The 27,806-nt window shown below is 46.8% G+C and overlaps 1 protein-coding gene across 5 annotated transcripts in view; it reads left to right on the forward strand.

Annotated features, from left to right (window-relative positions):
* The window catches only part of IKZF3 (IKAROS family zinc finger 3), a 35,620-nt gene extending 8,305 nt beyond the window's left edge, over positions 1-27,315 (forward strand). For 3 of the 5 annotated variants that reach the window (XM_064636882.1, XM_064636883.1, XM_064636881.1), the window contains 6 exons: positions 449-556; positions 13,571-13,831; positions 14,510-14,677; positions 16,216-16,332; positions 21,347-21,463; positions 24,803-27,315. In XM_064636882.1, coding sequence (XP_064492952.1) covers positions 449-556; positions 13,571-13,831; positions 14,510-14,677; positions 16,216-16,332; positions 21,347-21,463; positions 24,803-25,500 — 1,469 coding nt within the window. In that variant the 3' untranslated portion in view covers positions 25,501-27,315. Of the gene's footprint in view, positions 1-448; positions 557-13,214; positions 13,261-13,570; positions 13,832-14,509; positions 14,678-16,215; positions 16,333-21,346; positions 21,464-24,802 lie in introns of those variants that run through there. The other 2 variants (XM_064636885.1, XM_064636884.1) reach the window with 2 other exon arrangements.
* Positions 27,316-27,806: the final 491 nt, after the last annotated feature.

The raw sequence follows: 27,806 nt of genomic DNA on the forward strand, positions 1-27,806 counted from the left end.
TGAAATAAAACTGTGGAAGTTCAATATAACATTGTAAAATGACAGTAAAGTGGAAAAAAATACTGTATAGAAGGAAAGAAAATGTTTTCAGGGGAAAGCTGGAAGTTTTGATTAGGGAAGCAAGAATAATGTGATTCTCTTGGTTGACTGCATTTCTGAAAATATGAAAACAAAGCTCCTGAGTGAGCTGGAGAAGTGTTTCACTTTCTTGCTAACCAAGATTCAACCCTCTGAAAGTGAGCTGAAAATGAGCTCAAGGTGTGAGAGTTTGTGTGGGACTTTGGGAACAAAATCATTCCCCCAGACTGCAAGTAATGCATCCATAGGAATAACATCGTGGGCACTGTCAGCAGCACTGGGAGGGTGCAGGTGCTTTGAGGGAATCACCTGGAAATATTCTTGGAGCATAAGTAGTTATTGTTTTCTTGTTGGTTTTTTTTTTCACTAGAACAAGAGGATTTGACAGACTGTAATCTGAACAAATCCCAGGAAATGGAAAGCATGGATAATGTGGAAGACATGAAGGAACACAATCAGTCTAATGAAGAAGCAGGAGGTAAAGTGGTGTTGGAATTCTGAAAAATAATAGTTATGTTTTGTCTTTCTATTCATCTGATTATGCTGTGAGATCATGTCTGTAAAAGGAATAACAATACAACTCATTTGGAGCATTTCAACATGCTCTGAGGAGGAGCAACTCTTCTCCATCAGGGAACCTCACGTGCATTTTACCAAGGTCAGTTTTACAGGATCTATGAAATATGGATGGGAAGATAAAAAGGCAAGTGCATCTGGTGAGCCTTTAATGTGTGTGGAACACACAAATTCCTAAGAGCATGGACAAATCCTGTTGTAGGGCTGCAGTTTTTATTAATGCTGTTAAATACTTTCATACCTGAAAAGCAATTTGGTGATTTATCTTTTTTTTTTAAAGAAAGAACAAGTTAGCTCATTCACAGGATAGCCCAACCCTGTTAAATTTAAAGCTGTGCTGTAAACTGTTGATGAAGAGGAGGCTGGTGAGTTTACCATGTTTATTATTGAATTTGAACAGTAAACCCTTCCTGCAGTTCTGAGGGAACACACAGGGATGAATAAAACAGTAAAACAATATGTACTGTCTTCAAAAACCAGCAGGGCCTCCTCATTTATAGATAAAAGACAGTAGAAGCAGCTCCTGGACTTGGCATTCTTACAGCCCTCAGAGTCTGGGGGTTTAAATGTTGGTATGACACAGATGTAGAGGAAGAGACTTGGAGTGTCTTCTGTGCTGTAGAAGCTCCTGAACTGAAATCACAGCAATAACAACCAGTGCTGCCAGTGAGCTGAGCATGTTCATCTTTGCCAGGCCTCAATCTCTGAGGAATGTGCTGGTAGAGGATGCAGGACATGTCCTGGGGAGGGCAGACATGGTGTGACCAGTCCCACGGTGCCATTCCGTGCCCCGGGTCCATGGCAGTGCAGACAAACTGTGGCTTGGGGGGGGAGTTTGAGGTAGAGTTTATGTATCACGTGAAGCAAGTAAATCACTAAAGAGTTGTGTGCTTTGGTTGCACAAGTGGCTTTGGTTGTTCCTTCTAACATAAATGTGATACTCTGGCAGAGGTTAAACTTCTGCATTATTAAAGAACTAAGCTTTTTCTATTGATTAACAAATTACAAACCAACGTAAAACACTCGAGGGAGTGATGCACGAGCTGAAGAGTCCATGAGGAGGTGACATTCATCTCACTCAGGTAATCTACAGCACTCGTGTCTGGGGCTGTACTGGTGTGTCTGGGGCTGTACTGGTGTGTCTGGGACTGTACTGGTGTGTCTGGGACTGTACTGTGTCTGCCCTTTCTGGACACTTGATGGAGGCATCACAGAGTTTTCAGACCAAATTAGGGTGAAAAGCCTCGTGTCCCCAGAGCAGCTGACTGTAGGCAGTGCAGAGTAGCTCAGCAGAGATCTCTGTGATGTAGAACCTGCCTTGGGCAGGTGAGTTCTGCTCCACTTACACTAAAGAGAGAAGTTTGATGCTTTTATCTGTAGAATATGGAAGACTTGAGCCCTTCCCACATCCAAGGCAGCTGATCTCCCAGATCCCCCAGCACATAAAATATTCACAGCCACGTTCCAGCTGTTTGTCCATCCCTTGCACTGTTTCCACTCACACTAACTCACTTCTCCCTCTGCTTTCCCAGTGCCCCAGCCCTTCACTTCTCCTGCTTGCTGAGCTGTGGGTGCAGGGAGCCAGGACAGGGGTTCTTTCCCAAATCCCTCAGTACTGACCATCTGAGAGGAATTGCTGTAGCTTCTCCCCACCTTCCAGTTCCAGGAGCCATGTCCCTACCACTTGTAGGCAGTGTCATGGCATGAAGAGAGTCCTTTTCCTGTTCCTTGGCTGCCCTGTGCCTTCTGCACCATTTCTCACCCCATTTTCCATACATTTAAGTCAGGGACAACCCAGACACTTGTGAGAGGGTGTTTGTATCAGTGCTGCTCTTACACACCATTCATTTTTTATGTTGTTGCTGATCTCTAAAAGTCTCTTTACAATTTGCTCTGGAATGCAAATACAGAAAATTTACATCTCAAAGACAATGCTATAAATATCAATAAAACATCATTCCCCTCCACCAGCCTCCCTTACCCTTAGAGCTCATTCATTATAAAGAGAGTATAAACCTCCAGTCCCATAGTGCCCTATCCCTGGATTCTCAAGGAGTAAAGCCATGATTGCAGGGAGGAGGCTGGTTCAAATGCACTAAAAAGGTACCTACAGCATCTCAGTGTAAAATGGCACAAGACAAAATGTACATTGTGTTTGCTTCAGTGCTTCACACGCTGTTCTCTACAGTCATTCTGATACCGGAAGCACAATAAATCTTAAATATTTAAGCACCTTGTGCTGGTACTCTGGGCCCTGCAAGCAGCAGTAGGTGCATTAAAATTTCCTCCCAACGATACCAGTTCAGTTGCTGTTGGAGACTAGAATTCACAAATAATCTCAGCTTTAATGCTGTGCCCTCTGTAAAACAGTAGCAGCTCTGTTAGTCCTGAGCAGTCCTCATGGGTGAGTAACTACTGTCTGACTTCTATAAATGAAACCACATTCTGACAGTGCTGCCCTGGTGGGAGGGTTATCTTTTGGGAATCACTAACCCTGGTAAAAACAAATATATAGTGTTCTCCACAGACTAGAAACATCACTGGTATCAGTGCTGGCTTTTGGGAAAAGGATTATGTCCTGCCCACACCTGAAAAGTCTGTCTGGTTTAGAAAAAACAAAAAAAAAGCTATTTGGCACATTGAGGTGCTCACTGATCTCCTCCTTACACACCAGATCTAAAGAGAAATAATGAGAAATGTTTATGTGGTTAATCACTCCTGGGAGTGAGTGACTCCACTCCAGCACCTTCCCAGGTCCTGGCTGATGACAGCCTGGGACACACATCCCTCTCCTCCTTCCCTCCTGAACCCCCACACCATCCCAGCCCCCGGGCTTTGTTCCATCTGCTCAAGGCCATCATGGGAATGTGAGGCCACTGACTCATGGAGAGAGATCAGGCCTCTGATGACCTGCTTTCCACTGCCTCCTGTGTCTGTAACATGTTTTTCTCCAGCACAACCATGTCTGGGTTTTCCGTGTCTCGTCAGTACCGAGTAGGAATCTTCCAGTTTCTTGGGCTGCACGTTTTTGTGACTCTTGCATTATTCATGGGTGACACTGTGAGTAAGTTGTGGGGATTTATTCTGAGGCTTTGAGGAGAGATTGGAGCCTGCTCAAGTCTAGCTGTTGTCTGACTTCGTTTGGTGGAGCCTTTTATGCTGAAAGTGGTGCTGGGATCGTTTTAAAAACCTACAGAGAGTTCATAAAAGCACTAAATTAATGTATAGGGCCGAAACAACATCACTGGTGCTCATTTAGCATGAAAAAAAATGGACTTTTTCAGCAAAGAGTTCCGTATTTGTACTTCTCTGAGCACGTGCAAACACCAGCTGATGATGTTCATTATCCCAGGTGAGATGCCTGTGAGGTACCTGACCCAGGTGAGAAACCATTCCAGGAAAACACTCAACCTGTCCTATTCCACCCCCCAGTTCAAAGGGCTTCCAGGATGATGATGGCTGAGTATCAGGCAAACAATTAGGCAGAAGGCTACAGTAAAACGGTAATTAAAAGCTTGATGGGGAAGAAGGGGGAAAAAAAAAAAAGAAACAAAACCCCCTGTTCTTGCCTCAAGGGACTGGAAGCTGCACGCTGTGGTGCACATGGTGTACGCTCGCCTGCAACCATAAAAATACACCGTTCCCATGGTGCTTCCTGTGTCTGCTCTGAAAAGAGACAAGCAATGAGGCAGAGGGGGGGGAAGCACTTGATTTCCCCTGTTTCCCTATGTGCCCCCAACACTGTTACCTTTGGTGGCCAAAGTTGACACGTCTTTAATTTAAAAATTAAATTAAAAAAAGGCCACGCTCTTTCCTCTGGGAGTCCCAGTCGAGCACGAATGTTTAATTATGTCTTAACTCCCTCAGCTGTTGAGGCAGACAACTTTTGGGGTGTTATGAATGTCAGAGAGCTTTCATGGTTGCGAACCAAGAAGAGATAAAAGGCGCGTTTGCGGTTTATGGATGTTAATTGGTGCTGCTCTGAGGTGTGGGAGGGGGGCGGTTGAAAGGCTGGATGAGGCAGGAGAGGTGGCAGAGGGCTCCAGCGGTGCTGCAAGCACACGCACTTATCTGCCTGGAAAGGAAGTGCCGTTTTTTATCACAGTATTACATCTCCCAAGCCCAGCCCGAGCCCCGGCGCTCATGGGACTCGGGGTTATCTCACAACATCAGCAGAAGTTGGCTGCGAGGGGATTTCTGTGGTGTTAAACCAGCAGGGAGCCTGTGCCGAACGGGTCAGGCCACTGCTCTGGGGGCTCTGCCTGGGCTGAAAGGTGTGTTTTCCTTATCGCCAAACGATCCTTTTGACTGTGTTTGAGCTCTTCCGACTGCACTGTCAGTGGCAGGAATGCTGCCCAGCACGCTCGGTGACATCAGTGGGGTGGTGGTGTCACCACAGCCTGGAAATGATTGATACAGCCTGGCCTATCCTGAGCCCCCAGGGCTCACACAGACACCTGGACACCCTCATTGCACGGACACAATCAGAAAGTGCAGCTATTTCTTAGTCTGACTAACCCATTATAGTGATTAGAAAATAGAATTTGCTTTTGAGATATCCCGACTAGCAGTGGAAGCTCTCAGGCAGGGCAAGGGCTGGAAGGAGGATTGGATGCTCAGTGTCATTCCATAGATGATGGGCTCCTTTCCATAACTTTTATAACTTCATTTTTCTTCACTTGTTCTGTGTGTATCTTGGATTCGTACAAAATAATTCCCTGAAATTACAAGTGAAAGAAATATTTATTCCTTTGACATCTAAGTAAAATCTAGTCCAAGGTAGGTGAGTTGTGTGGTCCCTCCCCACCTCCCCAGCAGGAAATAAGTGAAGATGAAGAAAACGGCCCTGGGAAGTCGAATCACATGTTGTTGTAGAAAATGATCCATTTTTAGAAATACAGGTCAGTGGAAAGGAAATCAGTTAGTGGAGGTGAGTCATGTTTTGCCCCCAAACCAGGCTCTTCATTTGGCACAAAATATGATTTTAAGGGACAGGTTTACTCTGTCCTACTGGAAAGGTATCAGGAAGCAGAAATAAATCCACAGGAGTCAGAACTTCGCTAAAATGCCACAAATAGTTCCCTGAGTTGTTGGAATTGAGGGATCTTGTGTCTTGCTGCTGACTTTTCCCTGAAAAGTGTGCTCTATGCCTGTTTTCCCTGCGATTCCTCGGTGCCATCTCCCACCACGCTGCATTCCAGAACTCCAGTTCTTGTTCCTGCTTCAGTTCCTTCTCCTGCTCTGCAGGAGCGTTGGGAAGTTTAATTCAGGGCTCCATTCCCTGTATTCCCGTGGCTGCATCACCTGCCCAGCGTTCCAGCCACGCTCCTCTCCTGGTGCAGGAGCTCCACCTCCAGGAGCTGCTCTGGGAGCTGCAGGTGCTCCTGGGCATAATCCTGAGCTGCCAAATCCTCACTGAGTTTTTGTACAGGTCCAAGTCACAGAATCCCGGGATCCTTTAGGCTGGAGGAGCTGTAGGCTCAGTGTCACTAAGGGAACACAGAGTGGGTGCATCCCTGAAAGACAAGGCTAAAAGTAAACTGCGAGTATTTAATCACGAGAACCTCAGTTAGGAGAGAACGCAGGTTTAGTCTAAAATTCAAGTCGAGATTATTTACTACTAGAATTTTTTTATAGTTGAATCAAATCAGTGCACTTTCAAGGATTTTGAGAACATCTGAACCAAGCTCCTGCCTTCAGCCTGTAAGTGGTAAAATTCCTTGGACACTTATCACAGATTTCAGTGTTCTTCACACTGTTACATTTTCTCTCCATACGACGTTTTTCTTACAAGAATATATCACGTTGTCAGGAAGGCTTTTGGGAGGTGAATTTACAGAGGTTAAACGAAACCACGCTTTGAATTTCTCAGGTTTGAAGTTCATTTGAAGCTCAGTTGACCAGAGTCGACCGTGCCTGAGTGGTCACATTAGTGATTGGTCCCTTGATATAAGTAATACCAGCGATTATCTGAATTTAACATGTGGCCTCTCTCAGTCTGACTGTTGGGTCCAGATGTTCTCTGATTAACTGTCTCATTGGAGTCTGATTTAACGGTTGTGATTGTATCAGCCCTGCTGGACTTCAGGAATTGTAATTTTAGCACTGTTTTCTCTGGCCAATCTTATCTTAACGGTAAGGGAAGGGAAGAACTCACACAGTTTCATCTCTTTCTGTGCTGTTTTTTAAGAGGGAGGCTTTGAAGGTGTTCATATCTGAAAGGGTAACGTTAACAGGTGTCATAAATAAAACAAATTTCACCCGGGACAAGCGCTGGAAAAAACCTGGGACCTGCAGGGATGTGGGATGACATTCCCTCTGTGCTCCCATCCAGCACTGGGGGCGTAGAAAATTGAGGAAAACCAGCAAATTAGTCACACTTTGAAACATTAAAGAGAAAAAATAAAATCCCCTGGTAATTTCAGCATAGCACTAACCGTAAGTTTTCCATTCCCGTTGTCCCAGGGAATCCCACTCTGCTCCCCCAAATTCTGTTTGTAGTGCATTTAAATGTGTTAAATTCCCTTTTTTTCCCTAAACCACGCCCTAGTGGCTGTGCAGTTTGTCCTGTTCAGCTCCAACTTTGGGAATGCTCAGCTTTGGGCACCATTTCTCCTTTATCCCTATTTTTGTTTGTACAACTGTGACGCATTTTGGAAACCTTTAGAATGAAAACCCCGGAAAACCACTAGAGCATTAAGAAATTGGCAATAAAAGGGTGCAAAATTATAGATTTACACAGGAATAGTCACCTTGATAAGAAAAATCCTCATATTAAATAAGATGCTGTAAGAATCAGTTGCATAATTCAAGTTTTCTGACTCACACGAGCTTGGAAACGACGTGTGTTGTTTGGTGGGGGTTATTTTGCAATTAATTGTACAACCAGATAAATTACACTGTGCTTTAATGATGGAGAGATGCTGGTATTAATGAAGTAGAAAATACACATCTGAGCGCCTGGAAAATGACGCCTGGCTGATTATTTTTTTTTTTTCTTATTTTCTTTCCAATTCTCGGGGCTGCATTTCCATTCAGTCTGTTCCTATTTTTGTTTCGAGTCGCAGTAAAACCAAGGAGGTTCGTTACCACCGAGCCCTCACTCCACAAAGGGGAATGATGGAAGTTTCTCTCCTGTTTTTTAGAAGTGAAATTTCCACTGGGTGCCTTCTGCACGGGGTCATTCAGGAATTACCACTCACCTCTGCTTTATGCAGCATCTAAGCAAAATAAATACTTGTGTTTCGTGCAAAAATGGGTATTGAACCAACAGGGCTAAGAAAATACTAAGAGGCACAAACTCAAAGCCAATATGTCCAAGTCATAAATGCAAAATTTGGGATTTTTGTTGCTGCTTTGGCCTGTAGTGACACAAAAAGAGACCCGAGGAGTGGGACAGGTCCAGCGTTCACACCCTGCCAGGGTGTTTATTGTCACCACATCCTCGTTGGGGTTGTTGTCTCTGCTGTCTGGCTGGAAGTTGATACTGCTGAGAGGTGATTGCTCCTTCCTTTGTTGGCAAACAATGATCTCATAAAAGCTGTTGGGAAAAAGGGAGCAGAGTGCTGGAGTCAGAGGAGAAACAAAGCCAGGGTGGGCCAAAAAGGCTTGAGCTCCTTTCCTTTCCCCAGATGGATATCTGCAGTGGGGTAGAAGAAAAACACGGAGAAAAGTTGCCTTATCTCTGACTGTGTTGCCTCAATTAATTAAAACCCTCAGGTTGCTACTGTTTCACTTCACATTTTATAATTCCCCAGTTCTTACAGTCTCCAGATTTTCAATACACACATGGAATTGTTTGCTTCTTGTTGTTTAAGGAAAGAAACTTAGATATAGCATTGAATTTTTGGTTACTTCCCCCCCTCCCCAGTTTATAATTCTATGGGATGTACTCCTCTCTTTATTCACTAAGGAATGTGGGAGTTTTGAATTCCTGACATGTCTTCCCCCCCAGTGTGTTGATTCTGTCCCTGAGGTGTTTGTCACAAACCCTGGGGATTCTGCCTTGAATTTGGAAACTCTGCTGGCTCTTTCAGCCTCAGCACTTGTCTGCTCTGTCTCAGGTACAGGGATCTCTCCTCCTGGGAGGGGAGCAGCCCTGGTGTGTGTCTGTGGGCTTTTGTGGAGATGAATCATCAGTTAATACCTGTCAAACCCAGGTAGTCACAAGAACCCTCCAATATGCACCGTATTGACTCCCTTCTTGTTCCCCGGCATCTGAATCCCATTAACAGCTGTCAAAACCTGGTAAACTATTTATATGCTTTCACAATTTGTTTAATTGGATAGTTAGGAAATGGCAGACAAGAAAAGCTTTTCTTTTTCCTTTTTTTTTTTTTTTTTTTCCTTTAGTCTGGCTGAACATCTGTAGCATTAGGGGCTCATTATCTCTGAATTGGCACAGCAAATCAGCAGCATCATTAAAATGCCACATTAAGATGATTAAGTTTCTTTGTTACCCAGTTGACTTTTTGCATGTGCTGAGGATTTCACGATTATGACCCCACTCCTTGTAAAACACTTGAGCTACATCACCCTTTCCTGCGTTGTCTTTAATGGCTTCTGGGTTTTATTCCTTGTGCTTTTCCTAAAGCTCCTGGTAAACTTTGCTTAACAACGGGACAAAACTTACCTTCTCTTCTCTGTATTTGATGCCAAAGTCTTGGGTTAAATGGAGGAATTGGGGGATTTCCCTTCTGAAACCTCTTCCTAGAGACAACAGCTAAGATTAAGAAATCCTCCACCTTGTTCTAATTATTTGTTGCTCTTGACTTTTTTATTCCTGCATTTTCAGCCTGGAGAAGAGAAGGTTGTGTGGAGACCTCACAGCACCTTCCAGGATCTGAAGGGCCCACAAGGAAGCCAGAGAGGGACTGTTTATCAGAAACCAGGGTGACAGGACAAGGGGGAATGGCTTCACACTGAAAGACAGGAAATTTAGGTTGGATACAGGGAAGAAATTCCTTCCTGTGAGGGTGGGGAGGCCCTGGCACAGGTTACCCAGAGAAGCTGTGGCTGCACCAGCCCTGGAAGTGTCCAAGGCCAGGTTGGACGGGGCTTGGAGCAACCTGGGCTGGTGGAAGGTGTCCCTGCCCATGGCAGGGGGTGGGACTAGAAGAGCTTTAATGTCCTTCCAAGCCAAACCCTCGGTGATTCTCTGATTTTACAGAGCACACACAAGCACTGTTTGGGTGGTGACTCAGTCTGAAGTTGCCACCGCAGCTTTATTTTGGATTTTTTCCAGAACCCATTGTTTTTACAGTGTTTCAGGTGAAACAAAAATATTACTCTGGAGTATGTCTTTCATCTTGTAATCATCTCCCCAGGAAATGAAACCATGTGCATCAGCCTTAACGCATCACACCAGTACTTTGTTGTGTAAAAGCTGCAGGTTTTTTTTTTTCTCAGTGTATATTAACTCCATGAACTGCCTCAAGAAAAATAGTTCCTTGGCTTGGACACCACGGGTGGGTTGTTTCTCTTACAACCTCTTTACTTTCCTGATAGAAGAGATGACAGCACTTCTTTATTTCCACTGTGGGAACTTGGTTAGTGCTTTTAGGGATAATTGTCTTTTTCCTCAGTTAAATTTCCCTTTTCTGCATGAAGTCACGTTCACCTTCCTCTTGATTAAGGTGGACCAGCCTGGAAACTCCCTGCTCTGATTAAAATAGGTTGATATGATTTTTAAGTGACGGATACAAACCTTCCACAGAGCTGCCAATCTCCTGATCTCGCTGTGTGTGCCAGGGCAGAGCAAAAGTCAGGGCTGAAAAAGGAATTTGATGCTTCCAGACTCTGAGACCACTTGGTTAATTTTAGTCTGACTTACACTGAGCCATTTTTTCCTCAGACTGTTTTTCACCAAAGCTGTCTCCTGTGTGGCTCTCAGGGAGGCACAGCAGCCTCTAAACCACAACAGGTGAAAAATTCCAACCCTCCTAACATAGATTTGCTTGAAAACAGCCTCTTCCCTTGTGGCTTCTGCTGTTCTCAGCCATCAGAAAGTGAATTTTTCTGTTGAGGGGCTTCCAATGTCTGTATGAAAGCGCTCAAGCTCTGGTGGGATGTCGTGGACAGCCGGAGCGATGGTGACATTTTTTGGGGGGGATGTAGGGGTGGAAAACCCTCGGTGAGAGCTCAGGGGCACCTTTCTCCCTTAGTACAAGGAAACACCAACCTGAGGTGCAGCATGGAAACGTCAGAGGTGATTATTTTCCGCATGGGATGGTTTGCCCAGCCAGGACATACCAGGGGGGTCCCAAACCACCACACCAACGCTGGCACAGCTCTGAGCTGAGCCAGGAACCGTGGTGGGAAACAGCAGGAAATGGTGCAGAAGCCTCTACTGGAGGTCACGGCGTGGCCTTCACGGCCAGAGAGCCGCGTGCGCCGCGGGCGAAAGGTGAGACGTTGGGTAGAAAGTGGGAATTGAAATTGTGTCTGAAAGTACCAACAAGGTGCAGCTGCACCGGGTACTTCCTTTTACTGCTTCGGGCAGGATGTAGCAAATTATTTTGGAACTGCCTCCCTTTGAGAGGGAAAAAAAACAACCAACCAGCCCATCAAAAAAGCACTTTTTTTTTTTTTTTTTTCTGGAAAAGAAACTGTGCTGAAAGCTGCTGTCAGCAACTGGCAATCATTTTTCCTTGGAGTGATGGAAATGGATGTATAAACTAATTTTGAAGGAATCTTGATAGCAGGATCGCCCTCGCAGCCTCAGACATGAAGTTGGCAGCAGAAGGCACCTGCAGAGGAAGCAGGAATTCATGGGATGTGAAGCAGAGCTGGTGCTGAAGAATCTGTGGAGAAAACCAGCTCATTTTGGGTGAATTTGGAGCTCTCTGTGACCCTCTGAGCAAACACCCAAACCCGTGTGAGCTCATCAGGGACCAGGGCAGCCAGTCCCAACACCAACCTCTAAGCATTGTCTAGGACAGAGGGATAAAAACACACAATATGGGAGAAACCCCATCCTTCTGTGGATATCCTCATCCAGAGAGAGCACAAGAGGGATCTTGGAGTTTTCCACACTACCACAGAATCTTGTGTGGGATGAAGGAATCATCACCCACCTTTTCCCTCTGCCTCAACTCAGACAGTTTGGCTGGGCTTAGTGAATAATTTAGGACAGAGGAGCGATCTTCTCGCTAAAATATAGTTGAAAATTTTGATTTCATGGAAGTTGGGGTTGCCAGATCTTTCTTTTTCAGCTCTGCTTTTATGTCGCCACCTCATTTTCGCTGCCACCCATTGTTTGTTCTTGGTATTTGATGTGGTTTATTACTCAGAACCAGAGCTAATACATATTCAGCAGTTTGTGTTCTGTACTTGGGAGAAAGGACGAGTGGTTCAGTGCCAGATTGAACTGTCTAACCCTGGGCTGCAGGGAGGAGCAGGTGGCCAGAGAACAAGACTCTCAAACAGGAAGGCACGTGGTGCATCTCGTGGGGCTTGTCTTCACTGGGGAGCTTGAGGCCCAACTGGAGTTTCAGCCGTGGTCTGTCTCTGTCAGAAAATCATGGAACACTTTGGGAAGGGAGAGACCTTAAAGCCCACCCAGTCCCACCCCCTGCCATGGGCAGGGACACCTTCCACTAGCCCAGGTTGCTCCAAGCCCCGTCCAACCTGGCCTTGGACACTTCCAGGGATCCAGGGGCAGCCCCAGCTTCTCTGGGCAACCTGTGCCAGGGTCTCACCACCTGCATGAGGAGGAATTTCTTCCCTATATCCAACCTAAATTTCCCATCTTTCAGTGTGAAGCCATTCCCCCTTGTCCTGTCACCCCAGTTCCTGATGCAGAGTCCCTCTCCAGCTCCCTTGTGGCCCCTCCAGACACTGGAAGGTGCTGTGAGGTCTCCACACAACCTTCTCTTCTCCAGGCTGAACAGCCCCAAATTTCTCAGCCAGCTTTAAGCAGAAAAAAAGCCATCCTGGCAATCACTGAGGGTTTTAGTGGAAGTGCTGGAGTTAACAGTGGAGAGGAAATGCAGCACCACAAGCTGGGAATCACCAGCTGTTTATACAGTGTGACCCATTTGCTTATGTTTTCACGTTGTTAGTAAATCATTAGCTACTTGCTACATCCGCCTTTGTCATGGAGCTGCATTCATTTAGGCAATGCCTCTGGATTCCTCCAGACTGGAGACAGGCCCAGGGACCTGTTTGAAGGCCATGAATGCTGATCTTCAGGAGGCTTCGGGTTCTTTGCCACACCCTGGCAGTGCGACTTTGGACAAATCTTTTGATTTTTCTTGGATACATTTATTTATCAGGAAATCCTTCCCCTGCCTCTGCTAGTTTTACTCACACAGTAAATCGGGATTGTCGACTGCTCCTCACTCATCTGAGAGCTGTGGATAAAAATTGTGATTTGCAAGGGAAAATTGAGATTATTGATTAGGTTTAACTGAGGAGAATCTATGCCATGAGAGCACTGGGAGTCTTACACTGCTCAGACATATCTCGTAGGAGTGTTCCAAGCACCAGAGATTCCCCAGGAAGATAAAAGTTACAAGATGTAATTATCCTTTTTAATTTGTGTCTTTCTGTATTTCCAGTTCACAGGAGCAGACTGAGATGCTGATTTCTATAGAAATAATAATTGTGAGTGATGTGAACAAGTGTTTTCTTTTGAATCCTGACTAGTTCCCTGTAATTTCAGGAGAAGTTTGTACTGTATTATGCTTTCATAATCCGTAAAAAGAAATTATCCATCAGGCAGGTCAATGTTTTTAAGGGTTATCTCACTAAGTGTCCATGACCAGTTTAATTTCTTCATCTTTGGGGTTTCAGTAACAGTTTTAGGAAATGGATAATGTCATTTTATATAATTTTTTGTTCTTTTTTTTCCTAAGGTACTTCGCTGTGCACAAGATGAGCATCTTTTCACTCCTGTGCTTTCTTTTACCTGCAGATGATGTGATTAAAGTGAAGGGTGAATACAGTGAGAGAGAGGAGAGTGCTTTAAATTCCGAGCCTATGGAAAACCCAGAGGAATCTGAACTGCCTTACACCTACCCCAGAGAATATAACGAGTATGAGAGCATTAAACTGGAGAGACACTCGGGTTCCTATGAGCACGTCAGGCCAGCTAGTGGGAAGATGACTTGTGATATCTGTGGATTAGCCTGCATTAGCCTCAATGTCTTGATGGTTCATAAGCGTAGCCACACTGGTAAATATCCCTATGTTGTTCTTGTAAGAGCTGGGTACTGACAGGAGAATGATTTTTAATCCAGACTACTCATTTTAAAAAAGGATCCCAAAATCAGGCTTCCCTTGTTCTGTCCTCGACGCCACGTGTGATCTCTAGCAAGTTACCCACTGTTCTGTGCCTCACTTTGCCCACCCTTCTTCTCATCAGGATTGAATGTTATTAAAAGCATTTTCGTGAGGCATTTTAAGAATTTTGGATGAAAGGCACTATGTGATGTCAGTATTTCGGGCACAAAGCACGAGTTAGTTTGGTTTTGTGCTGCCATTTCCAGCCTGTGTATGTACTTCTCTCTGTGCTATACTTGGGCAACAAACCAATGAGCATCTTAAGTTTCAACCTGCAGTAAGATAAGGCTTTTTTTTTTTTTTTCTTCTAAAAATTGCTGGCTTGTTGGAATCAGCCTCCTCCAGAGCACTTCTTTCCATGGCAGAACTGTGCAGTGCTTTCCATAGTCGTACATATGCTACGAGCAGCTCTGACACCAGAGCTGCACCTCCCTCCCACTGAAATCCCACTCTTTGTGTTTCTATAGAAAGAAGTCGATCCAGTATCTCATTCTTTCCTCTTCCAAAAAGGCAGAGGGCGACCTGATACCCACGTAACCATTAAATGTCCTTTTCTGTATGTCATTTTAAGGTGAACGGCCATTCCAGTGTAATCAGTGCGGAGCTTCCTTTACTCAGAAGGGAAACCTCCTCCGCCACATTAAACTACACACAGGGGAAAAACCTTTTAAGTGCCACCTGTGCAGTTATGCCTGCCAGAGGAGGGATGCGCTTACGGGTCACTTAAGGACACATTCTGGTAAGTGACTTCACAGGCACCTCACGTGCTTCAGGTGTGTGTCACTGGGACACTCGGGGTGCAAGAGACAGTCAGCGAGGTTTGCTCAGCCTGCTCGAGAGCCCCCACGGAGCAGGGAGCACTCCCTGTGCTCGTGGGACACACTCAGGCTCTGCTCTCAGTGCGGGGGAACACGTGGCACAGCCCACAGACCTCCTTGCACAAACACCTCCGTGGGATTTTCACAGAATCAGTCAGGTCAGAAGAGTCCAATCCCAGGTCATCGAGTCCAGCCTTTGACCCATCACCAGCTTGCCAGCTCATTTTCAGATGAGCAGAGCTGGCTTTGCCAGCAAGCTCTGAACTCGAGGAGAGTGTGAGAAGTGCTTTGCTGGGATTTCCTCCCATCCCATCCCTGGAGGAAAACTCCAGGAGCACAATCCTGGACAGAATGACTCTATTGCCACTTGACACCTCTCTGTGGTCTAGTGCCTTTCATCTGAATCTCTTAACATGCTCACAGATGGTTCTTCTCCAGCCTGGTAGGGTGTTCTGTCCATTTTACAGATGGGGAAATGGAGGCACAGAGCTGAGGTGACTTGAATAACTAGCCAGGTAAAAATTGGTCTTAGTTCCCCCAGTTCTGCAGGAGCCAGGTTGTGCTTGCCCTTGGATTTGTGTATATCCTGTGTTCTACAAGGGCCCAGAAAAAAAAATTGATTTTAAATGACAGATGTTATCTCTGCACTGCACAGAAAAAAAGTTCAACCTCACAAAGAATCAAAGTCAAAAATGAGCTTATCTGCCACGGATAAATGAGATTCTGATTTAATCAAGACCAGCAGAGTGGTGGTGACTGTCCCCCACCAGCACAATGCTAAAACCTGGCCTTGGACACTCCCAGGGATGGAGCAGCCACAGCTGCTCTGGGCAACCTGTGTCAGGGCCTCACCACCCTCACAGGGAAGAATTTTTCCTACTATCTAATTTTAGAGGATGTCTGTTCCCAAACCAGTACTGAGATAATTTAGGAAGCACTTCCAGTCCTTGTGTATGAGGCACCAGGAGAGGCCGCGTGGGGATCTTGAGTTTCAAACAGGTTTGCTTTAGTTTAAATGAATTAGGAACATCATTCCCTCTACAACAAATGCCTTTGGAAACGAAATCAATTTAATGAAATCCTTGAAGAATTCTGTACAGGCAGGACCCAGGTCAGGCACTCAGGGCTGTGGCAGTCCTGGTTTGGCAGCAGTACTGTCAGCCTTCCCTAGGGAAGCTACTCCAAGGAAAGCAGTTCCAGGGCCCTGGGAACAGTGTTCTTATTTAAATCCTCTTCTTAGAGTATGGTCCTCTTCTCAGAGCTTAGGGTATGAGGAGGAACTCCGTGTATCTGGTGGTTTCACCCTAAATTTGTGATGATTAAACTCAGCAGGAATTTCGAGCATTCTCCATGAGCTGAACGTAGGCTGTTGGTAACCACGTGCTGAACGTCAGGAGAGGGTGTTTTAATGGTCTCTTGTAGTTATTTTAATGAAGTTGTTATTTATTTTTTTTCCCAGTGGAGAAGCCATACAAATGTGAGTTTTGTGGCAGGAGCTACAAGCAGAGGAGCTCGCTGGAGGAGCACAAGGAGCGGTGCCGGACTTACCTGCAGAACGCTGGCATGTGTGAGGCTGGTGAGTTTATCACAGCCCCGTGGTTTTGGGGGTTTGGTGCATTACAGGGCTTAAAAAAGGGTGTCTGGTGAGCTGTTAACCCACAGCCTGAGAACAGCTTTTCCTCCACTTGTTTTCAGTAACCCGAGGGGCTGTAATGTTATAAAGGGGCTGGTTCAACGCAGCCCTCAGGCAGGTAGTTAAAGAGTGCTTTTATTTTAATCCCTTTTTTATTTCACAGTTACTTTGAATAAAACATCTAAGGTACCTTGTACCCAGCATTTCTGTAGGTGATACAGTGAGTTAAATTATTCCTGCATTAATGCCATTATGTGGCTCATTTTATGGGATGAGTTGTTGACAACAGTTTTCATGTCTCAGTCTGTTTGGTGGTTCCTCTTCTTTTGAATAAGGACTATTAGTCAGAATCTGTTAGAATTTGCAGAAGTTTTAGTGGCCTGGATCCAGGGCATGGAAATGGGTTGGCATCCCAAAAATCTGTGACAGATCAGCTTAGGAGGGAGTGAGAGGTAAGGGACTGCTTTGAGCATAGAGCTGCCTTTGCAAAAGGATGAAGGCAAAATATATCAAAACTTGTTTTTTCTTATATTCCCTTTTTCAGTCTCAGTGCTGCAGTTCCAAAACACTTTGGTGGAAAATAACCACCACAATCTTTGTCCCTGCTTCACCCAAACCATTCAAATCCTAAAATGAACTGTGTGATTTAAGTCCCACCAAACACCAATAAGTCAGGGAAGAATTTCTTTCCCCATTCAGAGTCAGGGAGTGGTTGTGACCTTTTCAAAGGGTTCTATGACTGATCTGAGCAGAATTTCAGAATTCAGGTTCCTGTTCCTTTGTTATGCAGTCTTAAAAACCCAACCAAAGAGTGGAATCATGGAATCATAGGATGGCTTGGGTGGGAGGGACATTAAAGCTCATCCAGTCTCACCCCCTGCCATGGGCAGGGACACCTTCCACCAGCCCAGGTTGCTCCAAGCCCCATCCAACCTGGCCTTGGACACTTCCAGGGATCCAGGGGCAGCCCCAGCTTCTCTGGGCAACCTGTGCCAGGGCCTCCCCACCATCACAGGGAGGAATTTCTTCCAAATAACTCTTATCAGCAACAGTAAGGACAATCATCACAGGCCAGGCCTGAAAAGCAGTGTGATGAAAACTGTGAGCACAGGAGTCCTTACCCTGTGCAGGGTGAGCAGGTTGGTGTTTCAGGCACACGTGAAACCTCCCAAAGAACATGACTTAGCAAAGAGTTCTGTGAGGGTTTTTTAGAGTTTTATAGTTTTTGGAGGGCTCTCTCATCAGCACATGACGTTTTTTCAGAGCTTTAGTAAAAGTAACTGGTTATTATCAGCACATCAGCGAGTTCTGGTTTTCATGAGAACCTTTTACACATGGTAGCTGTGGTTTGTGTTACAGTACACACTCCCCTGTGCAATCACCCGGGGGGTCCACCCGTGAAAATGGAAACCTGAGCCCTCCCACTGCTCTCAGTGATTCTCAGGGTTCAGATGCATTTCAGAACAGAGACATTTCACTCCTTATCCCAGCCCGTGGTGCAGCCCTTGCTGCAGTGGGCAGGGAGCCCTGACTGGTCACAGGGAATGCAAATTCCCACTGTTACAGGAGGTGGCTGCTCCCTCTGCCTTGGAGACCTTCAGACTCTTACAAATACTGCAGTGTTTTTAGGGGAGTAGGAAGTTTTATGAAAAATGGGAACTCCTGGGGCATTTCCATCCAGTTTCCTGGTACCAGCAGGATGTTGGGTGGCAGAACCAGGGAGAGGAAAGACTGGAAAGGCCCTCAGGAGGTCATTTAGTACATTTTATTTTTTTCCTTAAGTGTAGCATTTTGCACTTGTGTTTAGTAAACATCCTCTTTCCATTTCTGACCCTTTTCCTACTGCTCCACATCACCTTCAATTCTGGTGCTTTTCTGAAACCCTTGCAAGCTTCTCAACCTGGTCTAGTGGGAGGTGTCCCTGCCCATAGGGGTTTGGAGTTACTGAATCTGTAAGGTTCCCTCCAACTCAAACCATTCTGTGATTCTCACATGGAACCATCTTTAACCACAAATATGCTCTCCATGCCACCATCCATAACTAGTTTAAATATTTAAAGGCATCGGGACCACAGCAACCATTCCAGTTCCTTTTTTAGCACCAGGTTTACACATTCCAAATGCGGAAATATTTCCAAAAGAAAAGCTTTACATAACAATATTGTTGGAGTGTTGTCCCTGATAACCATCTCTGCTCACATTGTTCTCGTTGCACAGCCACCCAGCTCTGCTCCACTCTCCATTCTTGAGTGACCACACAGAGATGCTACAGGAAGCAATGCCTCTAATTTCAGCTCTGCTCTGTACTTGAGGGCTTTGCTCACCATATCTGCACATTCTAAAAATTCTGCTCACACTGGTGGTGTGGCAGAAACCACACTATGGAAACAGCTCAGTGCAGGGGGATGTGGGGTGTGCTCAGGGCTGGGACAGCAGCTGCTCTCTCCACAGCTACAGGGGGACACAGCGGCCCAGACAGGGAGATCCTACCCCTGGAAGTGTCCAAGGGCAGCTTGGATGGGGCTTGGAGCAACCTGGGGGAGTGGGAGGTGTCCCTACCTGTGGCAGGGGGTGGGACTGGATGGGCTTTAAGCTCCCTCCCAATCCAAACCACTCTGTGATGGCCAGCACTGTTTGGAGAGGTGGCTCCTCACCCAGTGATCACAAGACAACATAAACAGTCATCCCTAATGGATAAATCACATTGGCAGGACAATTGTCTTCTGGAAGTGCTTTATAAAGTCAGGATCACACCTGACACACTGAGGCTGGAGCAGTGCTGGGAGCACCACTGAGGCACCCCAGGGGGAGACCACCCTCAGCCCCAGTGCTGGCTAAGCAGGAGAGGGGCACCCAGGCTGAAAAGTGGCAGCGGGGATGAATATATTTACATGAGTCTCCAAACATACTGGAGTAATATAGGATAAAAACCAGAGCAGCAGAGCAGTGTGTTATTCCCTTTAAGGCACTTCATGCCCTGCATGGGGCTGGTCTGTCACGGGGTTACAGGACTGTGGCAGAGCTGAGCTGGGCCCTGGTATCCCATCCTTCCTGACTCAGACTTGTAGCTGGTGTTTGTACCTCTGATACACTTTACGTTTTCAAGGTGCTGAACAAACATGAACAAATAGTTCTGGCTGAGGTTTGGTGAGTCATGGTTTGTGCTGACTGAAACTGGTGTGATAGCAGGAGCACCAGCAAACAGGGAAAGGCTGCTCAGAGCTGGGAAGGATGAAGCTGCACTTTCAGCACTTGCTGTACTTGGCAAACAGCAATTTAAGTCTAATAATTAATAAATCTGCATTTAGCAGGACTGAAGTGAAACCAAAGTGTTCCTATCACCCTCCTCTGGCAGTGCTTCTCTCTTGCTTAGGTTATGCTTCATATATTCAGGGAGGCCTCATCGTGGCCTTCCAGTGCCTTAAGGGGCTTATAAAAAAAGGAGGGAGAGGGGCTTTTTATGTAGGTAGAGAGTGATGGGACAAGGGGGAATGGTTTCACACTGGCAGAGGGTAGGGGTAGAAGGGATATTGGGCAGAAATTCTTGGCTGTGAGGGTGGTGAGGCCCTGGCATAGGTTGCCCAGAGAAGCTGTGGCTGCCCCATCCCCGGAAGTGTCCAAGGCCAGGTTGGATGGGCTTGGAGCAACCTGGGCTAGTGGAAGGTGTCCCTGCCCATGGCAGGGGGTGAGACTGGATGAGCTTTAAGGTCCCTTCATTCCAACCCAAACCACCCTGTGATTCTGTATTCAGGTATGTCAGTGTATGTGCACAGCAACCAGGACTCTTTCACAGTGAGATCCAACCTTTTGTACTACTTTGGGAAAGCAAATCGCCCCTCCTTGTCCTCCTTTTGTAGATCCCAACTCCTGCAGACACAGGCGCTCTCCTAAGATGTGTCCAGTTGTCACCACGGTGACCCCTGACCCCGGAACTCTCAGCAATGAGTTTGCTCTTTAATATAATATAGTTTTTAATATAAAAGTACCCCTGCAGAGCCGTGTTGCTGAGGTGTGAGCAGGGCTGGGGGGAAGCTGCAGCAGTTACGATCAGTATTAGTGTGGTAGTAGTGAAATGAGGTGGCAGCTCTCCAGCTCAAGGCCTGTGCAGCCTCCAGGAGCTGAGAGCAAGCACAGCCCCTGTGCAGTGCTGGGCACTGCTTAGCATGGCTGGGAAGAGCTCTGGAAAAAGGGAAGAGCCTTAAGTGGCCCAGTCCCAGGGAGTGATCGCAGGGCACAGACACTTTTCCTAAAATTGGACATTCTGGAGGTTAGTGAGCTTTAAAACATCAGGGAGAAAACCCTCATAGTTAGTTTCAGCTGTAGCATTTAGGGAGAAAAATGAAGTGACACTAACACCTGGAAAAACAAGGAATTAGGAGTGAATTTTGAAAGGTTCTATTGTTTTGATTTTAATGGAACACTGGCATATTTCATATGAGTTTCTTAGTGATTCGTTAAGACAACTATGACTGATATCTGAAAAGTGCAGCAAGAGGCCTGATGGTCTTCTCCTCAGCCTGGAGCACTGTGTGAGTGTGCAGGTGTCACCCAGCCTTACTCAGAATAAAAAAGAAAAGCTTGCAGAGCTCCTGTCTCCATCTGCAATTTAACCAACCTTCCAGCCAGTTCATTCACTTCCTCTCGCTCTCACCGGTGCTGGTTTGCATGGTCTGTGCTCCCCCGAGCGAGCTCGGGGCTGTGCCGGCTCCCACTGACCACAGCTGGTGCCCAAAGAGCAGGAACGGCAGAAAAAGCAAAAAAAAACCAACTTTGCATCAGATCTCCAAACTGTTTCCTCCAGTCACTGTGGCAAATCGGAGATTAAACCAGTCAGCTCTTCCTTTATTTTATCTTTTTATATCTTTTTTTTTTTCTTCTTTTCACCTACGTGTTGTGTTTTTTTTTTTTCCTCTCCTTTTCTTTTTTTTCCCCTTCCTTTGCACGTTTTCCAACGCAGCCAGCGTGGAGGCGAGGCACATCAAGGCAGAGATGGGGAGTGAAAGAGCCCTTGTGCTGGACAGGCTAGCGAGCAACGTGGCAAAGAGGAAAAGCTCAATGCCTCAGAAATTTATTGGTAAGAACAAAACCCCTTTTCATCCTCAGCAGCTCAATACGTGCGAGTCGGTAACCTCGGGGACAATGTCTCTGCTTCTTTTAAATACCCTGCTCAGTCTTAGCACTTAGTGCAAAAGAATAAAGTAAACTGGGTTGTTCTGATGGGGTTTTAGTGATTTGTCGTAGGGGGTTGATTAAAATATAAAGAATTTACTCTGTTGGCTGTTTAAACTGGGTGGAAGCTGCTGTTGTGCTTTGTGTTTATTTATGTAGTTGGTTTATAAATATATTTATATTTATAAATGCTGTTTCACATGCTGTTTCCATATCTCTGCCTTTGAAATGTTCTCTGCTGGGATCTAGAACAGGCAAAGAATAGGAAGGGTAATGTTTTCCCAGCAGGAGCTGAAGCTTCCTGCAGGATTCCTGTGTGCAATAAGGCCTAAAGACAGAAAAGTATTGGATTTCTGTTAGTCATCCTCCTAAATTTGACTATGATTAAAAAATATCAGATCCTTTCTTGTGGTAATTTAAGCAACCAGATGTTTCCATAGCATTTTCTTTGCATTTAATTGTACGTGATCAGAGTTATGCATGTCGGGGATCTTAAATACTCGTTGGGCAGGTTCTGTGTTCCAGAGCACGCCAGATCCTCTTGGCCAGTCTGATTTCATCAACTCGCCTTTAAAGAGAATAAAACACCAGTCTGTGTCCTGAGGAAAGCCCTGAGTCAGCAGCTGTATAATCCTGGTGCTGCTGAAGCCTTATTTGTGCTGTTTGTATGGTTATTTACGGTGCCAAGTGCTGCTGTTTTGGCTCAGTATAAGGTTCACCTTCCGTGGTGTTCCCCTGAGTGGGAGTGCAGGGGGGGCTCCCTGGGCTGCTGCAGCCACACCCACCTGGCAGGGGGTGTTCAGAGCACCTGTCCTGGTAAAGGTGTGCTCCTGGGCCCACCCCAGGGAAAGGTGTGTGCACTCCTGGGTCCATCCACCCAGGAAACCAACTCCATTTTTGAAGGTAACGTAGCTCTTAGTGGGTTTGTGGGGTAGCACTGGGCTTTCATCTACAAGAAGTGAGCTCTTTTATTTATTTATTTAGTCTCAGTGTGGCTTTCTGAAGGTCACCTTGTTGCACAGCCACACCACCTGAGTGCCTTTGGTGCTCAGAACTGAAACTGGGACTGTGGGGCTCGGCCATGTGCTGTGATTCAAAAAGGAATGCTAATGCAAATGGCTTTGTAATTCTTTAGCTTCCTTTTTTTTTTTTTTTTAGCTTTTTTCCAGCTCTATTGGTGTACAACTGGCACCAGTTTGATCTGTAGGTATTTTATCAAACACATCTACAGCAGGATGCACCCCAGTGCTGTGTGGCTTAAGTTCAGAACTAGTGGGGTTTGGGTTTGCTTTGCCAGCCCGTGAGTTACTGTGTGGCACAGACCCTGTGGGATTTGTACTGGTGCTGACTGGCACCAACTGGCACTGCACACACAGGTGACTTTGTGGAGAAGCTGCAGAACCCAAAGGCACAAAACAACCCATTTCTGAAACTCGCTGTTTTTCTCGACCTTCTGTGCTTGTTCTTGTTGAGTGACATGTGAAAAAACTCCCCCCTTGTCCCTTTTATCCCTGGGAAGGATGTTTTCAGGAGCAGGCTGTCCGACCTTGGCCTGACTCTTGTGCCTCTCTGACCTGTCCTTGTCAGAGCCCGGATCTGCCAGGCCAGCATGGGAATTCCTTGGGAAATCTGGGAAAGAGTGCTGATGTTTCATTTTGTCAGGAAGCAGGGACAGGGATGTGTACTAACAAGGCATCTTTGTTTGGCCCGTTCTCTGAATGAAGTCCATTGATGGGAAGAAGAAAACCCTTTATTATAGTTGGAGGGCTCTGCAGAGATTCAGACAAGCACCAGGAGTCTTGCCCACTTTATTTTTCACATCTCCATCCCCAGTAGCTGCCTCGGGTGCACCAGTACAAGCCCCACACAAGGACAGGGACCAGCAGAGCCTGCACTTGACCCTTCACCTCTGCACCAGGCCCCTCTTCAGAGTCTTCTACTGGAGGGGTACCCGGGGGGGACCTTAAAATCCACCAGCACAGTGGAATCACAGAGCACTGTGAGACCCTAATGATCATTCAGGAGCTGGACTCAATGATCCTTGTGAATCCCTTCCAACTCAGGATATTCCACGATTCTGTGCTCACACGTCGTGTTTTTGTGCGTTACCTTTTGACTTCACCTTATTTAACCCCAAAATGTTTAGGGAATTCCTGTCTATTTTTGCTTTTTGTTGCCTTTTTTGGTTTTAAATTTCAAATTTATTCACATCTTTTCTCGTGCCTGCAGCTGGTTTTGTGAGTCACCCAAACGCGCTGCAGCGCTTTGCTTCCTTCCACGCGAAGCTGGACGGCGAGCGGCGCTGAGGGCTGGAAGCAGTTACACTCTTGTGGTTCACTAACCTTTTTGGGAGTGTTTTAGAAGAGAAACGTGAGCTCCTGGTTTTCTGCCTGTGCAGTGAAACCCCACGAGTTTCATACACATTGAGTCATGGTGTTGACAGGTGACTGATAAACATCTGCACCACTCGAGTTACCGTAACTGAGAGATTCGTGGATCCGACGTTTGCCAGTCCCTTGCACATGAAACCTTTCATCTGCTCCTTTCTTTTGGTTTTTTGTTTGGCTTTTTTTTAAGCTAAGAACAATTTTATGGTTTGAGTAACCACAGAATTCAGTTGCTTATTTCTAGACATTCACTCCAAAAATTAGTTTAGTGCTTTTTGGGTGCAGTTTTATTTCCTCCTTGCACCAGTCGCGTGGTGCTGCCAAAAGGTGTGAGCAGGATTTCAGGTGAACTGCCCTTCCCTTCTGTCCAGTCCAGAGCTTCCAGAGACCCAGCACACCCAGAGGAAAACAGTTTTCTTTTACTAACCCTTTATCAAGTGACCCTAAGTGTGATTTTTGACACCTATATATATATCTGCCAGTGTTAGATTACCTGAAAGCCTGTGTAGAGGTCCAAGAACCCAGGTGTGGTGCAGAGGAACCTGTAGCTGTCAGAGGACAGTGGGGAAAACTGACTTCAGTGTCCAAGGACATATCACAGATGAGTCTATCAGAAAGTACCCTCAAAGCCTCCTTTCTTAGACTGGTCTGCTTCCAAGCCTGAACTTTAAAAAAGAACAACCCCGCACACAAAAAAACCCACCAGAAAGCTACTTGTATTTACAAACAGCCTCTTTCAGCAGAGAACATTTCATGCCCCTTGACTTCCCAGTGGCTTCTGCCCTTTAGAAGAGGCATTGTGGGGTTTAAATCCTCCTTTACCCGCCCAGGTAACCCTGAGCTCTGCTCCCTCGCAGGCGAGAAGCGGCCGAGCTTCGACGTCGGCTACAGCGCGGGTTTCCTGTACGAGAAGGAGAGCGAGCTGATGCACGGGCGCATGATGGACCAGGCCATCAACAACGCCATCACCTACCTGGGGGCCGAGGCCCTGCGCCCGCTGGTGCAGACCCCGCCGGCGCCCACGGCCGAGATGGTGCCGGTGATCAGCAGCCTGTACCCGCTGCCGCTGCCCCGCGCCGACGTGCCCAACGGCGCCGCGCCCGAGCCCGGCCACGGCCACCTCAGGGACAAGAGCCTGTCGTCCGACAGGGGCCTCTCCCCCAACAACAGCGGCCACGACTCCACGGACACTGACAGCAACCACGAGGAGCGGCCCAACGCCTCCTTCCCCCAGGGCCAGGGCATCCCCGCCCCGGCCCGCAACGGCCTCCCGGCCCTGAAGGATTTCCCCAGGCCCTACGACATCCTCAAGCCGCCCGCCCTGTGCCCGCGCGACGCCTTCAAGGTGCTCAACAAGGACGGGGAGCCCATCGGGGTGTTCCGCTGCGACCACTGCCGCGTGCTCTTCCTGGATTACGTCATGTTCACCATCCACATGGGCTGCCACGGCTTCCGAGACCCCTTCGAGTGCAACGTCTGCGGCTACCGGAGCCACGACCGCTACGAGTTCTCCTCGCACATCGCCCGGGGGGAGCACAGGGTCGTGCTCAAGTGAAGGGACCGGCTCTCCGAGGGGCAGGGGCCGTGTTTTCCCGTCCCAGGGGAGGCTCGGTCGGTTGGGTTTTTAATTAGTATAACGAAATTTCCCGAGTATTTTTCTAGGCCAGTTTGAAGCGTGTCACGGGGAGGTGACACCTCTGTAAATTCTTTCCCGATAATTCAGTGTTCTGTAGCATCTCTGCCTGGCTGCTGTGGTGAGCAGGACTGTGGGAAACACCCGGGGCAGAGACTGGTTTTGATATGAACTTTATTTTTGTGAAACTTCAGAGCCATTTGCGATGTTTTGAATTTTTAGCGTGTGTTTGTTTTTATAGGGTTTGCTTTAACTCAGCACAAAAGGGTTTCTTGGCAGCTCCCCTGCTTGCTCAGGTGTTTGGTCAGAGGTGTGTTGGAGCTTTTCTTAGTTATAATTCTCATATGGTCTTCCAGTGGCTCATCACCAAAACAAGGAAAGCAAGGGCAGGAGAAGGGAGGGATTTTTAATTCCTCCTTCAAGCTTTTCCCCTAAGCCCTGGTGAGTGTGTGGCCCCACCACACTTTCATTTTTCTTACCCCTTTTGTTCTGTTTCTATAAAGTCACTCCCACCCAGCAAGAGCAAAATAAGAAATGAGACCTATTTGGGGTTGGGATTTTTTAACAAGAAGCATTTTTGGGATACCCAGTGAGGTCACTGGTTGGCTCATCCATGTAGGCTGGGGGAAATCCCGATTTTCATTGCTGGAAACTCCTCCTTTCTGATGGGTGCCATGAACAAGGATGAAGCTGTGCTGGGTGTTGTGCCTCTGCCTTGCTCCTGCTGTGCTCCAGCAGCAGGACACGTGGCTGTGCCATTCCATGTCCCTGTGGACAGTGCTGGGATGGGAGCGGGATCGGGTGGGACCTGCAGGTGTGTGGGAGCTGCACCAGGACATCCCTTGGCAGGAGATGCTGCTCCACACCCTGAGCAGGTGCCTCCCTTTGAAGCTGGTTTTTAAAACAATTCCTTGGAACTCCTCCCTGCTCCACAGCCCTGTCGGTGTCTCTGTGCTGGAGGGGGATTTGGGAACGGCTTTGCTGAGCGAGGGTTTATTCTTTGTGAAGTATTTTTGTACCCCCTAGTTAGGAGTGTTCTGATGGACTTTCTCCATCCCTTGTGTGGTTTGAGAGCTGCGTTGCTTTTGTGTTATCCCTGGTAATCCAGCTGCTTCCCTGAGGGAAGGCTGGAGAGTTCAGGGTCAAGAAATACCAATTCCATTCCCTCTGCCTCTTTTGGCTCAAGTATTTCCTCCCGAAGAATTTTAAGGTACAAAAAAAAAAAAAGACTCCATTCATTTTTCCCACTAAGGGTAGGTCTGGAGGGGGATAACTCAGCCTACAGAGTGTCCAGAGTGCTGTGGAAGAGCTAATCCAGGATCCTGCTATCTCTGGGGCTCAGGAGAACTGTTTTGCTGTTGTGTGTGGAGCTGTAAAGCACGTTTAGGATCTTTCCCAGTTTCCCATCTGAGGCAGGTTTGGCTCTTCCCCGATGAACACTCGTGTCGTGGTGTGACAAACACTCCCCCCAAGTTCCACCAACAATCCACCCCAAGGGTCAAGCCTTTGGGCCTGGAAAAGAGAGGGAAAGGGAGGGAAAGAATTCCCAGAGGACAAAGAGAAACAGTTCTATTGCTGCCCTGACATTTCTGTGATAGTTTGGGGAATCTAAGTCCGACATTTTTAGGACATTGTGGTTGTCTTTATCAACTTCTAATTTTGTCACAAGCTTGCTTTTCAATGGCTTAGTTTTCAACACCAAAGAATTGTCAATAAATGAATAAAATACCTAAATAATGACAATGTGCTGACTTGAGGGCAGGCAAAGGCAGGTTCTTCAAGGAACCTGCACACCTGAAGCCATCCAAAAATCCGATTTTCCATAAGTGGATTGAGTAACGGAGCCCCCTTTAAACCACTTTTGTAGGATTCACTAAAGAACACACTTGAATTTTCCCTTCACCCCCATCTTACAGCACTGTCCTGGAGCCTTTGGCCTGGGAGGTGGGAACCCCACCGGGCTGTGCCTGGACATCGAGGGGCTGCCTCAGTCCTGGGTGGATCTCTGAGCTCAGAGGAGCTTTGGACACCACCTCATCTGGGAAAACAGAGGGGAAAACCACTGCTGTTGGTTGAGAGCCTGAGCTATTCTGCTCCTGGTTTGTTATTTTGGTCCAGAACAGATTTGGGTTTGGGGCATTCTCTGGCCTGTGGTGTGTCCACCTTGCTTGGTTCTTCGTTCCCTGATGAACTGCACCGCAGCAGAGGCAGGAGAGGCCCCAGGGAAG

This window comes from Pseudopipra pipra, chromosome 26, assembly GCF_036250125.1.
Source record: "Pseudopipra pipra isolate bDixPip1 chromosome 26, bDixPip1.hap1, whole genome shotgun sequence".
Taxonomy (NCBI): domain Eukaryota; kingdom Metazoa; phylum Chordata; class Aves; order Passeriformes; family Pipridae; genus Pseudopipra; species Pseudopipra pipra.